At 47.4% G+C, this 15,000-nt stretch overlaps 1 protein-coding gene across 1 annotated transcript in view; it reads right to left on the reverse strand.

Annotated features, from left to right (window-relative positions):
* Positions 1-2,354: 2,354 nt before the first annotated feature.
* Positions 2,355-15,000, reverse strand: part of LOC147016350 (intermediate filament family orphan 2-like) — a 50,027-nt gene continuing 37,381 nt past the window's right edge. Inside the window, exons 9-10 of the mRNA XM_085844957.1 lie at positions 11,349-11,479; positions 2,355-4,579 (exon numbers count right to left, since the gene is read on the reverse strand). Coding sequence (XP_085701083.1) covers positions 4,492-4,579; positions 11,349-11,479 — 219 coding nt within the window. The 3' untranslated portion in view covers positions 2,355-4,491. The remainder of the gene's footprint in view (positions 4,580-11,348; positions 11,480-15,000) is intronic.

Consider the following 15,000-nt stretch of genomic DNA (forward strand, 5'->3'; position numbering starts at 1 on the left):
GATGTAGCTGAGCGACACTGCCAAGGACGTACCGGCTGGAAGGAACGGACCGTTGGGAATAAAGACCCAGCTAAACTTGGATTCGAACCATGCTGGACCAATGAGGGAAAGAACAAAGGCGAGCTGGGAACATTTCTTCAACAATTATTTATTTACAGCAAGCGAGGAAAAGCATGTGGCACAACAAAGGTTTATTGGGTGTGTAACGCAGGGAAAGAGAGGGGTGTGGGGGGGGGGGTGAGACAATTATACAAGCAACTTACTAAAGCAGACACAGTGCAAACTTGACGCGAGATTATTCACAGTAACAATAAAAGATAAAAGATCTTCTACAGGCTTACTTAACAGACAGGTGCCAGCACACTGACACACACACAGAAAAAGAAGAAAGCCCAATGAAGAAAAGGACTTTTGCAGCCAGGGAGGGAGGGGGTTGAGGTTATAGTTTTCGGTACCTGGGTGTTTCGGGGGAGGGATGCTCCGTGGTGCGGCACCCGACAATAGCCGCATTGTTCTGACCACAGCCACCTGTGTTGAGATCGTGTTCAGAACAGGAGGAGCTTGAGTGGGGAAGGGAGGAGTCCAGAAGGCGAGGGTGGAGCAGTAGGCGGGACCAGTTAGGTGGAGTCGAGAGGCAGGAGGCGGTTCGACGTCGTGTGGGCGGAGACGAGGAACAGGAGGCAGGCCGTCGAGGAGAGGACAGGACACAGCGTGAAACCCACACACTCACTCTCAACGGAGGGACCTCTCCGTCTTTTATAGGGCCTGAAGCTCGGGTGAGGGGGCCATGCCGAATCTGACGTCATCGCCCAAGTCGGGCGCTCCGACTGGCTCCGATCCCTCACGTGGTCCGCCAGCCTGGGCTGGGCCTCGGGTAGGCGCTGGTGCAGCAGCCCGCCCACCTTACTGCGTGACTCGCTGCACATGTCTATCCTGGGGAGACGTTGGTGCACGGTTATGGTAAATGAGACGAGAGGCAAGCAGGCAGAGAGTAGCGTGGGTTGTCACGCTGTGGTAAGCGAGATGAGGGGCAAGCGAGGCAGACTTACCTCAGAAAAGAAAAGGTGGGAATAAAATAAAAGGGAAAAATGATTTAATAATCCTTACTAATAGCCCATCGCAACGCACTCCCTTGTCTTCCCACTACACAAAAGGAAGAGGTCTATCTGCTCGTATATTAATGGCATAACTGACTCGGGACAACTATCTGTTTTATGCATGTGGTTCTGAGAACCACAACAATATATATATATATATATATATATATATATATATATATATATATATATATATATATATATATATATATATATATAAATGTATAGAAGGAGAGAGAGAAAGGCGGTTGGTTGTGTCTGTATTATGTAGCGTTGTGACATATGCTTTCCTGCAGCACAGTTATATGGTGACGTTGCACTCTGCAAGTGGGATACCTGTCGAGAAAGGCTGAGCTCCTCTCCCCCTCCACACCCAAGTTCAGCACTTTGCAGAGCTCCCCTCCCTCCCCCCTCCAAAGGAACAATCCTCACCACACCTCTCCCTCCTTTTGCAAGCTTGGCAGAGTTCCAGCCCTATCTGATATGTGTTCAGAGCACGTGGTACAAGACTGCTCACCGCACGTCTTGGTGTGCATGAGGCTCTCCAAGCAGTTTAAAAACTTCCTTTTGATCACGAGGTGGACCTGAGCATATAGCATGCATTGCCAGCTTCTCATGAACCAACAGCTTCGCTTTGAGAACGTTGCAAGCACGAAATACGGTGGTCGAGCTGGAAGGGAGAGTTACAGGGATACAGCGTGATGGGATGGATGCATCGCTCGTCCTCTCCATTTGTCTCCAGGTAAGGCAGATCAAGCAGATACATGTAGACAATTACAAGTGTGCGAGGATAAATGCAGTAAGTAGGAAGACAGGGTGCAGCAGTGGTTCAGAATGAGTGGATCACCACGCATGGTATGTATGCACCTTGGTAGACATTGCAAAATGCGTTCACCTTCGAGGATTTACAGTAGACGTGGTTATGTGGGTTTCCGGAGCCCCAACCCACAGTGGAGAAGCTTCATGCTCCAGTAAACCATGATCTACTCGTGGAGGCTTTTATGGTCGGTGCGATCTATGCACGACCCCTTGGTGGGAGAGTTGCCGAGAAATCCTCATAATGCACAGGAGATGGATGCTCACCCTCACCGATCCTACTGCTGGTAAATGGCGACTTGACGCTGTATCAACAGGTCACAGAGGGTGGGCGAGCGGATGGACGGGGACACACGCACGCACGAGTGAAAGGTCTTCAAGACCTGCACAAAATACAAGTACAGGCATTGGGAGAATAAAAAGAAATAATGGACGAGGCACTTTAAAAGGCTGTATTTTATTTATATTTTTAAAAACGATGAATTCAGCTTTACACTGCTTGAGCATGGGTTAGGCAGGGAATGGGTGAAAGGACACCGAAAAGGGGGGCGGGGGGGGGGGGGAGAAATTTAAAAAAAAAATAAACGATCGAACCAGAACCACACCACGTGACCTCTGCTGGAGGAGCTGGGTGGGATGTAAAGCATTAGGCATCACATGGATGGACATTAGTAAAGAAGTCTGAATGTCATGTGAACATACTCGTGGCTCTGACGAACCCAGTTCATCCTGACGAAGTTTGTCGACCATGAAAACGACCATTTTTTTTAGTTGAAGTGCTGAGTCTTGAATGTTAAAAAGATTTAGGGTACCAAGCCAATGGTTGCGACAAGATCCATGCAGGGACAGTCCTACAAAAGCTTAAATCAGCAACCAGGTTCCTGCAGCTGTTTGAGCCGCAAGCCAAAGCTATGAGGTTCAGGAAGTGTGGCCCAGAAAAGTTCCAAACCATGAAGCCTGGCACCAAGTAATTACTACAGGACAAACACAACCACAGGACGTCGGCAGATAGAGATGCCTTTTCCATTCCAAACGAACCAGCCAAATGTACAAACAAAATTAGTAAGAAACAGTAATAACAGCAAACACTGCAAACAATAATAAGCACAATTGGACATCAATCCAGAAATCTGCGTTGGTGACATCAAATCACAGCCGCGCCCTTACCATACACCAGACCGATAAGGAACCCTAAACCAGCCGAGAGCCAGCCGTCCGGTCGCACCGCACAGGGCCATCAGGAGGGTCGTTCGCTCAAACGGTACACCGATCGTTCGACTCGGTGAGCCTCACCGACGGACCCAACCAGAGGAGTTCGTTTCTGTTCGTGCCTCCATTTGGACGAAGCATCTTGCATAGAACTTTGCATTGGCTTTTCATTTAAACATGACGTCATGGCACAAACACTGGGAACAATCGAACAAATTCAAGTTTTAAATCCAGCATTTCTCTGATAATGAGCTCAAGTTAATGACATCGCCGACAAGTAAACCGGGCTTTTCGGGCGAGCTCCACAAGGCCAACCGGGTCGGTTCAGAGCCACCTGGGAGAGTTCTAGTGGGCAAGTCTGGCATGCTTATCGACTCCCTGAGCCCCCCCCCCCCACCTCCATGGCAACCCAGTGATTTCCGGAATAGGACAGCATAACACAGTTAAAATCAGTAGATCACACTTCCCTTTAACATAATCAGTAGATCACAACATAAGCCAATCCTCGAGGTCAGCTCACAAAGCACAGGTAAAGAGCGGTTAGAACACGGGAATTCCAGGAAATCCCATATGGAATGCGAAAAACAAGGGACAAGGGCCAGTAAGTGCGGAAGTACATTAAACTGTTCGTCACGAGAAGCTCGTTTCTTCCATCTCGAGGGAACAAATCGATCAAAAGTACGTGGTGAGACGAAAACCACGTTTCAGAAAGTATTCAAAATGAAAGTGGCCATGGTGTTCGTCTCCATCACGTTAACCTTTTCAACCACTAACCAGACGATACCATTAAAAAATAATAATAATAATAATAATTAGATAGTCACTGGAAGTTGGTAAAGAAAGTGAAGAAAGAAAAGAGTTAAAATGGAACTTTGAAATACATTGAATGTAGATACAAAAAAAAAAATGGCAAACATGGCGAACAGTGACCATGGACCCGAGAGCGAGCGATGGCCACGACGTTTGCCCTTCAAGACAAAAATCGCGGACAAGCCAAGCAAAAGAGGATTTCCTGAAGAGGCCACAGTAAAATTGAGGGTGGAGCGCAAGCTGCAGTTTTGTGTCAAAAGCAAAGAGCGACCCGGCCTTCCAATGCCAAGGAGCCACACGCAACGCCGTTTCACGTTTATCCCTTGGCGGAGACCGCATGCAGTGGGAGTGGCCAGCAGCCACTTCGTCGGGGTCCACCTGAGTGATGGTAAGTGGCCGGCACGGTGCGCTTGTGAGGGTGGCCGGCTTATTCTGGGCAAGGGGTGCCAACGTGGCATTGTGCGGTCTGAAGGACCGCCGGCGTCGCGACCCTCGCGTCCGGTTCGCTCGACCCCGGAATGCCGCGACCCTTTGTTTTGCCAGACACCCTCGGGCGACGTCAGGACTCCTCAGCAGTCGAAGGTTGAACTGCGGCCTCCTGGTCTGGTTCGGGGCTTGGGCTCGACATCGGCGAGACGCACGGAGACCTGTTTGAAGAGGAGAGTGATAAAGACATTTTAAATTTAAATATTTTCAAATTTCAAATTCTCACTTGAAACTTACACAAATACAAGTTGAGAGAATATATAAATCATCCTGAATGTCACCAATGTTCACAGTTAACATTAAAATATTGAACATTCCTTTATTCATTCATTTTTACTCCGTTACAACTCATTCATAAATTTCAACAAAACTCCTTATTTTGTACATTTTGTAATATTTGTTGGGCTGACCTGTTGCACTGCAAGGTAGCATGTTCATTGAAAAAAGAATTATAATAATAATGTTAAAAGGTTTTATTTATTTATTTTAATTGCACAAAACTACAACACACTTCACAACGTTTTACGAATAACGTTCAAATGAGAATTGAAACGTGTCATGTAATAAACTCGAACGGCACCGGTTGGAGTGCATACCTCCGTCAGGTTGAGCAGTTTACCTTTTTTATCCCACGGATCGGCCAAATCTGGACCGGAACCAAAGTGTAATCCGCTTGTTATCGTCACCGAACAAATCTGTCCACCTGGTTTTGTCATAATCGTTTTTGGCCCGATCTTTCAATGGTGGATAATGACTTCAAAATTCCAGGATCCGGATTTAGATCTTCAACAAAATCTAATCAAATCGTCCTTGTCACACACACAAACTGTCCAATAAATTTCGTCTGAATCCATCCATAACTTTTTGAGGTATCCTGTTCAGAGGGAGAGAGATAGAGATAGAGATAGAGATAAAGATAGAGATAGAGATAGAGATAGAGATAGAGATAGAGATAGAGAGAGACAGACAAACAAGTAAGACAAACAGACAGGGGTGGAAACAACACCACCGTCCACCTTGGTGACAAAGGTAAAAAAAACAGCAAAGAAAGAGCTCCTCGGGTACTTCATCTCATTCACCATCAACGTGTCAGATTATTTGTAGAACGTGAGTGCGACAAAAGAAGGCTCCTTGAAAGACTTGCACTTGGTTTGCCTCAGGTAGGCGGCTCTGCGAAGGCGGGAGGCTTGCCGTTGCCTTCCCTGCAGTCAGTCAAGGTGGGAATTTGTAATTATTTTCAGGATGCCGGTGATGATGGCGTTGGGATCATGGCAGCTGCTTCCAATGCGCGGCATCGAGGTCGGGGTCGGGACAGCGGCCACCTCCGCGTGGCGTCGAGGTCGGGGCGGCGGCGCCTCCGCGCGGCATCAGGGTCGGGCTCGAGGTCAGGGTCAGCCACCTCCGCGTGGCATCAGGGTTGGGGTCGAGGTCGGGGCGGCGGCCGCCTCTGCGTGGGGTCAAGGTCGGGGCGGCGACCGCCTCTGCGTGGGGTCAAGGTCGGAAATTTGTGGACAAGTTTAGTATACAAGGAAGAAAAGATACGATTTTGGTGAAGATCTGATTGCAGATCTGGATCAGAGAATTTTTGGAGCGATTCTTCACCATTGAGTGATCGGGCGAAAATGATAAATAGCATATCATCTCAAAAAGTTATGGACGGATTCGGACGAAACTTGGTGGATGAATTGGTTCGGCGACAAGAAGAAGCCGATTAAATTTTAGTTCAGGTCGGAATCCAGATTCGGCCCATCAGTGGGATATAAAACGTAAATGAATCTGCCTGGTGGAGGTATGCACTCCACCTGTTCCATTTTTAAATACGTTTTCCAGTCGGAGAATGATTTTGAGCCTAAAGGAGCAGATCATTGTTCATTGTCGTGCAGCGATTCATTGTTTTATTACCAGCACTAACAGTGATTCATAACCGGCACCAAAACAGTCTTCTTGGAATGACTGGTGTGCCCTTTGGACCAATGGATCAAGTTTTCATTGGTCTTCACAACCTTGTTGCATACGTACCAGCTGTGCTGCTTGAGCATGAGCTTGCCTTTCACTCAGCCCAGCGATGCTTGGGGCCAGCGTGGGGATTATGTGTTCGTTATTTTATTATTATTTATGCCATATGATACTATTATTATTGTTGTAAATATTATTAGCATTAATTAATATATGCTTTGTTACTTATTTTTGTCTTCATATGTGTGGCAGCCATCATTTTGTTGGGGCTTGACTGTACCACTGATGCTGTGCCCCTACACCAATACACTGGTACTCATTTCACCAACCACAGAAGGATGACAGGCTGAATCAACCGCATCTGGTGTTAATTCAGTGGCCAATGGGGCTTGAACTCAGGACCCCAAGATCTCAAGCCAGCCACCCCAAACCACTAATCCAACACCAGGCTTGTTTATCTTGTAATTACAACGCCATGCCGTGGTAGGACGACGTATTAAACCGATTTATATACGTTAACATGATGTGCGCTTAAAACATGGGAATTCTAAATTAGCCCAATCAACTTGGGAGATTATGCCGATCATTCTGGTGCGTCACATTCCACATCAGAACGCTCTAGTAGAACTCCATGAAAAAAAAAAAAAAACATGCTGCACGCACACACGCACGCACGATTAAATCCAAGCTCCGAATGAAAAAAGAAAACTAGATATTCATTGAACACCTTATTCCATGCACTCTTGAGAAACAACGACATGGACGGTTTCTCGGAGCGGCAAATTTGATTGGTCGTGATGACGTAAAATGCCATCATGTTTTGTCTAAGTACGGTGAAATCAAAGGGTTTTGAAAGTGCCAAAAGGTGTTTTGTGTTCTACAGTGTTCAAATATCTGTCTATAATTCCAGCAATCTCTGTGTATGTGTCTGTCTGTGACCGCTGTTTCTCGACAACCACCGGTCCAATCTGATTGAAACTTGCCAGGAATATTGCTGGGGCCCTGAGGATGTTCCTTGTCAAGGTTTGATATTAATCGGACAAGCGGTTCCCAAGTTACGGCCACTTATCTGTCAACCAATGACAAGACACGGTGCTATGACGTCACAATTAATGTTTTTTTATTTTTAATTTATATTTTTTATTTTGCACGATTGACGTCACAATTCTTCTTCTTCTTCTTCATTTGGTATGACGTCACAATCGACGCTGGGGACCTGAGTATGTGCCTTTTCAAGGTTTAATCGGACAAGCGGTTCCCAAGTTAGGACATTTATCTGTCAATCAATGACAAGACACGGTGCTATGACATTAAGAATGACGTCACAATTAATGTTTATTTATTGTTTTTTTTTTGCACGATTGACGTCACAAATCTTCTTCTTCTTCGTTTGTTATGATGTCACAATCAACGCTGGGGACCCGAGTATGTGTCTTTTCAAGGTTTGATATCGTTCTTCATCTGTTTCAGCTGCTTCCCAAGTGTTTCCCAAGGTTTGAATTAATTGTTCAAATTATTAATTCATCCCAAGGTTTGAATTTTCCCAAGGGAAAGCTGTTTCCCAAGGGTTTGAAAGCTGTTTTTTCCCAAGGTTTGAATTAACTGTTGTGCTTGGTAGACATTTGTGAATACATTTACAGAGAGAGGGGCGAGAGAGGAGGGGGCGAGAGAGGGGGGTGAGACTAGGGGGGGAGAGAGAGAAGGCGTCAATTCTTCTTCTTCTTCGTTTGATATGACGTCACAATCAACGCTGGGGACCTGAGTATGTGCCTTTTCAAGGTTTGATATCGTTCTTCATCCGTTTCAGCTGCTTCCCAAGTGTTTCCCAAGGTTTGAAAGCTGTTTTTTCCCAACGTTTGAATTAATTGTTCAAATTATTAATTCATCCCAAGGTTTGAATTTTCCCAAGGGAAAGCTGTTTCCCAAGGGTTTGAAAGCTGTTTTTTCCCAAGGTTTGAATTAACTGTTGTGCTTGGTAGACATTTGTGAATACATTTACAGAGAGAGGGGTGAGAGGGGGGAGAGAGGGGGGTGAAACTAGGGGGGAGAGAGGGGGGGCAAGAGAGGGGGGGCAAGAGAGGGGGGGAGAGAGAGAGAGAGAAGGCGTCACAATTGTTTTTCTTCTTCATTTGATATGACGTCACAATTGACGCTGGGGACCTGAGTATGTTTCCCAGGTGTTTCCCAAGTTATGGCCATTTATCATAAGGTTGATCCGATCTAATTGAAACAATGCCCCAATCCAGTCGTCATTTACGAGAGTGAAGGAACGAAGCTGCACCTACGGGCACGCACTAGTACAATTAAATAGAAATAAAAATCAGGACTTTACAGGTTGTTGAAAAAGAATAGCAATTTGCAAGTTTACTGCCGTTCATACAGCTTCTTACAACACCTTGTCGAACACATTATATTCCTCGTACGTGTCTGTGTCCTTAAAACAGTAAGTTTCCTGTTTGGAATATTTTCAATTGTTTTTTCTCTGCCATTAGGCAGAGTGACAAGAATTCTCTCATGCAGGTGAGTGTGCAATTGGCACGAATTCGGTCACAGCATTGTTAGAATACAGGTTCGTTTTCCAATTCCTGCTCAAAATAAAACATTCGACTGAAGTTCAATAGTTTTAACTTCTCAATCAATCATAAACTGATCTCTCAATCATAAACTGATCTCTCAATCATAAACTGATGTTTGCAAGACAGACGGACAAAGTGAACCAATTTTTTAACCCCATTTTTCACGTCAGGTGGGCGAGGAAACTACTCATCACAAGTGCAGGTAAGCACGAAGGGGGCCAAGTGACCCTTTGTATCAACAGGAGAGGGAGACAGACAGACATAGAGAGCATGAGGGAGACAGACAGACATAGAGAGCGTGAGGGAGACAGACCTACAGAGAGCGTGAGGGAGACAGACCTACAGAGAGCGTGAGGGAGACAGAGAGACAGACACGGACCTACAGAGAGCGTGAGGGAGACAGAGAGACAGACACGGACCTACAGAGAGCGTGAGGGAGACAGAGAGACAGACACGGACATACAGAGAGCGTGAGGGAGACAGACAGACAGACAGAGAGCGTGAGGGAGACAGACAGACAGAGAGCGTGAGGGAGACAGACAGACAGAGAGCGTGAGGGAGACAGACAGACAGAGAGCGTGAGGGAGACAGACAGACAGACAGACATACACAGAGAGCGTGAGGGAGACAGACAGACAGACATACATACATACAGAGAGCGTGAGGGAGACAGACAGACAGACATACATACATACAGAGAGCGTGAGGGAGACAGACAGACAGACATACATACATACAGAGAGCGTGAGGGAGACAGACAGACAGACATACATACAGAGAGCGTGAGGGAGACAGACAGACAGACAGACATACAGAGAGCGTGAGGGAGACAGACAGACAGACAGACATACAGAGAGCGTGAGGGAGACAGACAGACAGACAGACATACAGAGAGCGTGAGGGAGACAGACAGACAGACAGACATACAGAGAGCGTGAGGGAGACAGACAGACAGACAGACATACAGAGAGCGTGAGGGAGACAGACAGACAGACAGAGAGCGTGAGGGAGACAGACAGACAGACAGACATACAGAGAGCGTGAGGGAGACAGACAGACAGACAGACATACAGAGAGCGTGAGGGAGACAGACAGACAGACAGACATACAGAGAGCGTGAGGGAGACAGACAGACAGACAGACATACATACAGAGAGCGTGAGGGAGACAGACAGACAGACAGACATACATACAGAGAGCGTGAGGGAGACAGACAGACAGACAGACATACATACAGAGAGCGTGAGGGAGACAGACAGACAGACAGACATACATACAGAGAGCGTGAGGGAGACAGACAGACAGACAGACATACATACAGAGAGCGTGAGGGAGACAGACAGACAGACAGACATACATACAGAGAGCGTGAGGGAGACAGACAGACAGACAGACATACATACAGAGAGCGTGAGGGAGACAGACAGACAGACAGACATACATACAGAGAGCGTGAGGGAGACAGACAGACAGACAGACATACATACAGAGAGCGTGAGGGAGACAGACAGACAGACAGACATACATACAGAGAGCGTGAGGGAGACAGACAGACAGACATACATACAGAGAGCGTGAGGGAGACAGACAGACAGACATACATACAGAGAGCGTGAGGGAGACAGACAGACAGACATACATACAGAGAGCGTGAGGGAGACAGACAGACAGACATACATACAGAGAGCGTGAGGGAGACAGACAGACAGACATACATACAGAGAGCGTGAGGGAGACAGACAGACAGACATACATACAGAGAGCGTGAGGGAGACAGACAGACAGACATACATACAGAGAGCGTGAGGGAGACAGACAGACAGACATACATACAGAGAGCGTGAGGGAGACAGACAGACAGACATACATACAGAGAGCGTGAGGGAGACAGACAGACAGACATACATACAGAGAGCGTGAGGGAGACAGACAGACAGACAGAGAGCGTGAGGGAGACAGACAGACAGACAGAGAGCGTGAGGGAGACAGACAGACAGACAGACATACAGAGAGCGTGAGGGAGACAGACAGACAGACAGACATACAGAGAGCGTGAGGGAGACAGACAGACAGACAGACATACAGAGAGCGTGAGGGAGACAGACAGACAGACAGACATACAGAGAGCGTGAGGGAGACAGACAGACAGACAGACATACAGAGAGCGTGAGGGAGACAGACAGACAGACAGAGAGCGTGAGGGAGACAGACAGACAGACAGAGAGCGTGAGGGAGACAGACAGACAGACAGAGAGCGTGAGGGAGACAGACAGACAGACAGAGAGCGTGAGGGAGACAGACAGACAGACAGAGAGCGTGAGGGAGACAGACAGACATACAGAGAGCGGGAGGGAGACAGACATACAGAGAGCGGGAGGGAGACAGTCCCAAGACTCACCTTGCAGTAGAATGGCTCATGAGACTCGTGCAGGACTCCATCTGCACATCTAGGCCACGCTTCATGCTGCACATCTCCATGTACTCATGCAGATGTCTGGTCATGTCATTCTTGGCATTCTGCAATTCAAGCTGGACACACACGAACACAGAATCTCTTTAAACCCCTCAACTCCAATCCATTAATCACGATCTAACATTTCAGTCTCATTGGCATTCCTTTTAACTTCTCGATGTGTGTGTACCGTCCGGGTTTAGTCGATCGGCGTTAACCTTCAGGGTAGGTTTTTTTTCTTATTATTACATCGTCAAGGCTCGTGGAAGAGCGAGAACACAAAATGGATCGGGACAAAACACGACAAGAGGAACAACAGGATGAGAAGAAGGGGGAAATGGTGACAGCAGGGTAGAGGGAAAAATAGACCGAGACGGACAAACAAGGGATGCAGGTAACGATGAGGTGTCGGGAACAACGCAAGGGCTCCCAAACCCAGGGTTGTGAACCAAACTTGAAGAGCCCAACTTAAGATTAGGTATGGGTACCATTTGAGTTGTGAGGCAATGATTCAAATTTTGGATTGTGGACAAAGAAAAGTTTGGGAACCACTGCTTTAACAGTTGTGGAAAATAGCATGGTTTTGGATGTGGGGATGATTTGAGGTCAGGTCTGGAATGGGAGAATGCACCGGAGCAGCGCGTCGCTGCGTCCACTTTCCACCGGTACTCCAGGGGCCTCCGTCTGGCCATCCCCCAAGCAGATACCTGGCCCATCCCCATCTCCTTGAGATGCCGATCGACCTGCTGCAATCACGAGACATGTTGTTGGCCAATTGGCCTCCTCCACTCACGAGGCTCCCTCGCTGAGAGAATCTGGTGAGCAGGATCAGCGTCAGGAAAACGAGCCACATGTCCATACAGCCGCAGCTGACGCTCACAGACTATGCAGGTAACAAATCTCATTTGAGACTTTCTCAGCAACCGCTCGTTGGACACAAAATCTGACCAGCGATAATCAAGGATTCTCTGAGGAGACCTGGTACCAAAGGAATTAAGTCTCCATCTCAGATCCTTGGTCAGAGTCCAAGTCTTACATCTGCAGAGCAAGACTGGAAGCACCAAGGACCTGAAGACTCAGACTTTCGTCCTCCCGCATCAAACCCCACACCCCATGATCCAGTGAATGCGTGACTCCCCAGGCCCGACCCAGACATCTGTCGACCTCTGACTCACAGCCAGCAGACACGAGTATCACTTGCCAAGGTAAGTGAATCTCTCTGTGACCTCAACATCCTCACCACAAACAGGTACAGACAAGATAGCAGCATCCAAGAAGTCATTGAAGTGGCGGTGCACACACGTCTTGAAGACTGCTCGGGAAGAATAAGATTGAAGAGTGTGGAAGTTGGGTCCACAAGCAGGAAAAAAAAAAAAAAAGAGAAAGAGAGAGGAATAAAGGAGTTCTGAATTTTGGTAGTTTCACTCGGAGAGGGTTGCTGGTGGACTGGGTGTTTCCTGCAGATAGCTCGGGGTGAGGGGTCGGGGGCATGGATAGGGCAGAGGGTGCAATACCAGAAAGGAGGTGGAAGAAGATAGAGAGACCACCAACCTGTCAGTGATGGCGAAGTGATCGGCCCATAGACTCAGCTTCATCGCAAGAGATTCCAATGATCTTGAAGGCCTTGGTTTCCACGGCATCAGCTGATCAATATGTGAAGCAGGGGAGCCAGCCCAGAGGGGACAGCAGTACTCCATCAAGCTGCAGATGAAAGCTTTGTCGGTGGATCGGAGTTCAGGTGTGCCAAGGAAGGACTTTGCACGACAGAGGATGCCCAGTCGGCATCTGGCTTTGGAGGCCACATTTGAATCGTGGTTTGCCCAAGAGAGATCATGACTGATTGCGAGACTCAAGAGTAAATGATCCTCTTCGAGGGTTGTTGAGAAAGTAAACGGGGAAGGTTTGCAGTACGGTCCTTTCGGAGAGAGAGTGTGAGCGTGTGGGATTTCTCAGAGTAAAAAAAAAAAAACTTATTCCAAGTGTTTAACCAGTTTGTGAGTTTGTCAAGCTCTTAAGAGAGGGAAGAGGCTGCTGCATGACTGTCAGAAGGATGAGGGATGTCATGGCAGAGGGTGGAGTCATCAGCAAAGATGTAAAGAGATAAAAAGGATTTTCCAGAGACAGACAGAGAGATCATTGATGAATATTAGGAACAGGATGGAGCCTAAACACTGCCTTGGGGCACTTCAGCCTTGATGGGGGGAGAGAAGAAAGGATTCCGTTGAGGGCCACATGTTGGTAAGGAGAGTGGAGGAAGTCAGGAAGCTATGTGTGGAGTTGGCCTTGCATTCCATAGGCAAACAGTATGGACAGCAAGGCAGGTTTCTCAATGTTCACATCAATTTTTGTGGATGCTTCTGTGTGTGCACCAACCTAATGCCTCCCAAAGGACGTCATGCCATTTGTGCATTCGGTCAAGCCACGAGACGACTGGGATACAATTGGAAAAAAAAAATCAGCAGCACATCTCCCAAGTCATGCACCATACCATATACTTGTAAACCGAAGGGTCATCTGCATGAACACCATGATGATCCCTGGACTCCCCTTACTCTCTTCACTTCCCCACCCGCATCCCATCCCACCTCCTTCCATTCTCAACCTAGCCTACATAATATATAGATGGCCCCAATAAAATATCACAAAACATGTGTGGGAAATACGACGGCACACCAACCACATATCGTGAGCCTACTGTTTGGATATCAGAGCAAGCAGCATGTGTTGGAGGAGGGAACGTTTGTTTTGGCATTTTTACACTTCGCCGGAGACCTCAACAGCCTCGGAATGCACTCAAATCGGAATTTCAACCGGGAATGTGCAGTGGAATTCCTGCAAAGTCAAAAGGAATTATCCTTTCCTGCCAAGGAATTCCGAAAGAGCGCGTGCAGAATGGATCAAAGGCGATAATTTTGAGGAATTTACCAAATCCAAGCAGGTAGTGAATAAAATTGAACAAATTCCTACTTGCAGCGTCTCACGAAGCCCTTACGATGCAGGTACTGAGGCTCGTGAAAGAAGGAAATAGATGGCGAAGGATCGACAGTTAATGGGGCGAAAGAGGAACGAGGACGAGAATGCATGGATGGGCTGCAGGTCAAAGAGAAGAGATGAAGGTGTAAGGGGGAGGGTGTCAATGGGTGTAGAAAGGTTTAGGGGAAGAAATGGCAGAGACCTCGAGGTGTGGAATCGTCACGGGAACGCAACGAAACGACAGACTTGGGAAGCCAGTTCCATGGGTAAAAAGGAGGTGGATGAATGACTTGAGACGGGTGTCAAGTTTACATTCAGGGAGAGCAGACGTAGAAGGACAGGGGTGGACAGAGCAAAACCATAAAAGAAAGTTAGTCCACCAACTGGCACGTACAAACAAAAAGTCGACGTAGACAGCCTAAAAGACAATCTCAGTAATTCTCCTGTCTATGGATCCACCTTCCAGAGACCCATTCTGTCTCACTCTTCCCTCGAAAGGCTTCAAGAAGGCAGTGCACAGTCATCTCATGTCATCCACTATCCTCACCGATGATCTTTGGTAACCACATTAACCCGAACCCTAACCCAACCCTCTTACTTGCAGATTCCAGCGTTTCCTCTCTTT

The sequence above is a fragment of the Eptatretus burgeri genome, chromosome 11 (assembly GCF_056783735.1).
Source record: "Eptatretus burgeri isolate ZD-2024b chromosome 11, Ebu_testis_v1, whole genome shotgun sequence".
NCBI lineage: Eukaryota > Metazoa > Chordata > Myxini > Myxiniformes > Myxinidae > Eptatretus > Eptatretus burgeri.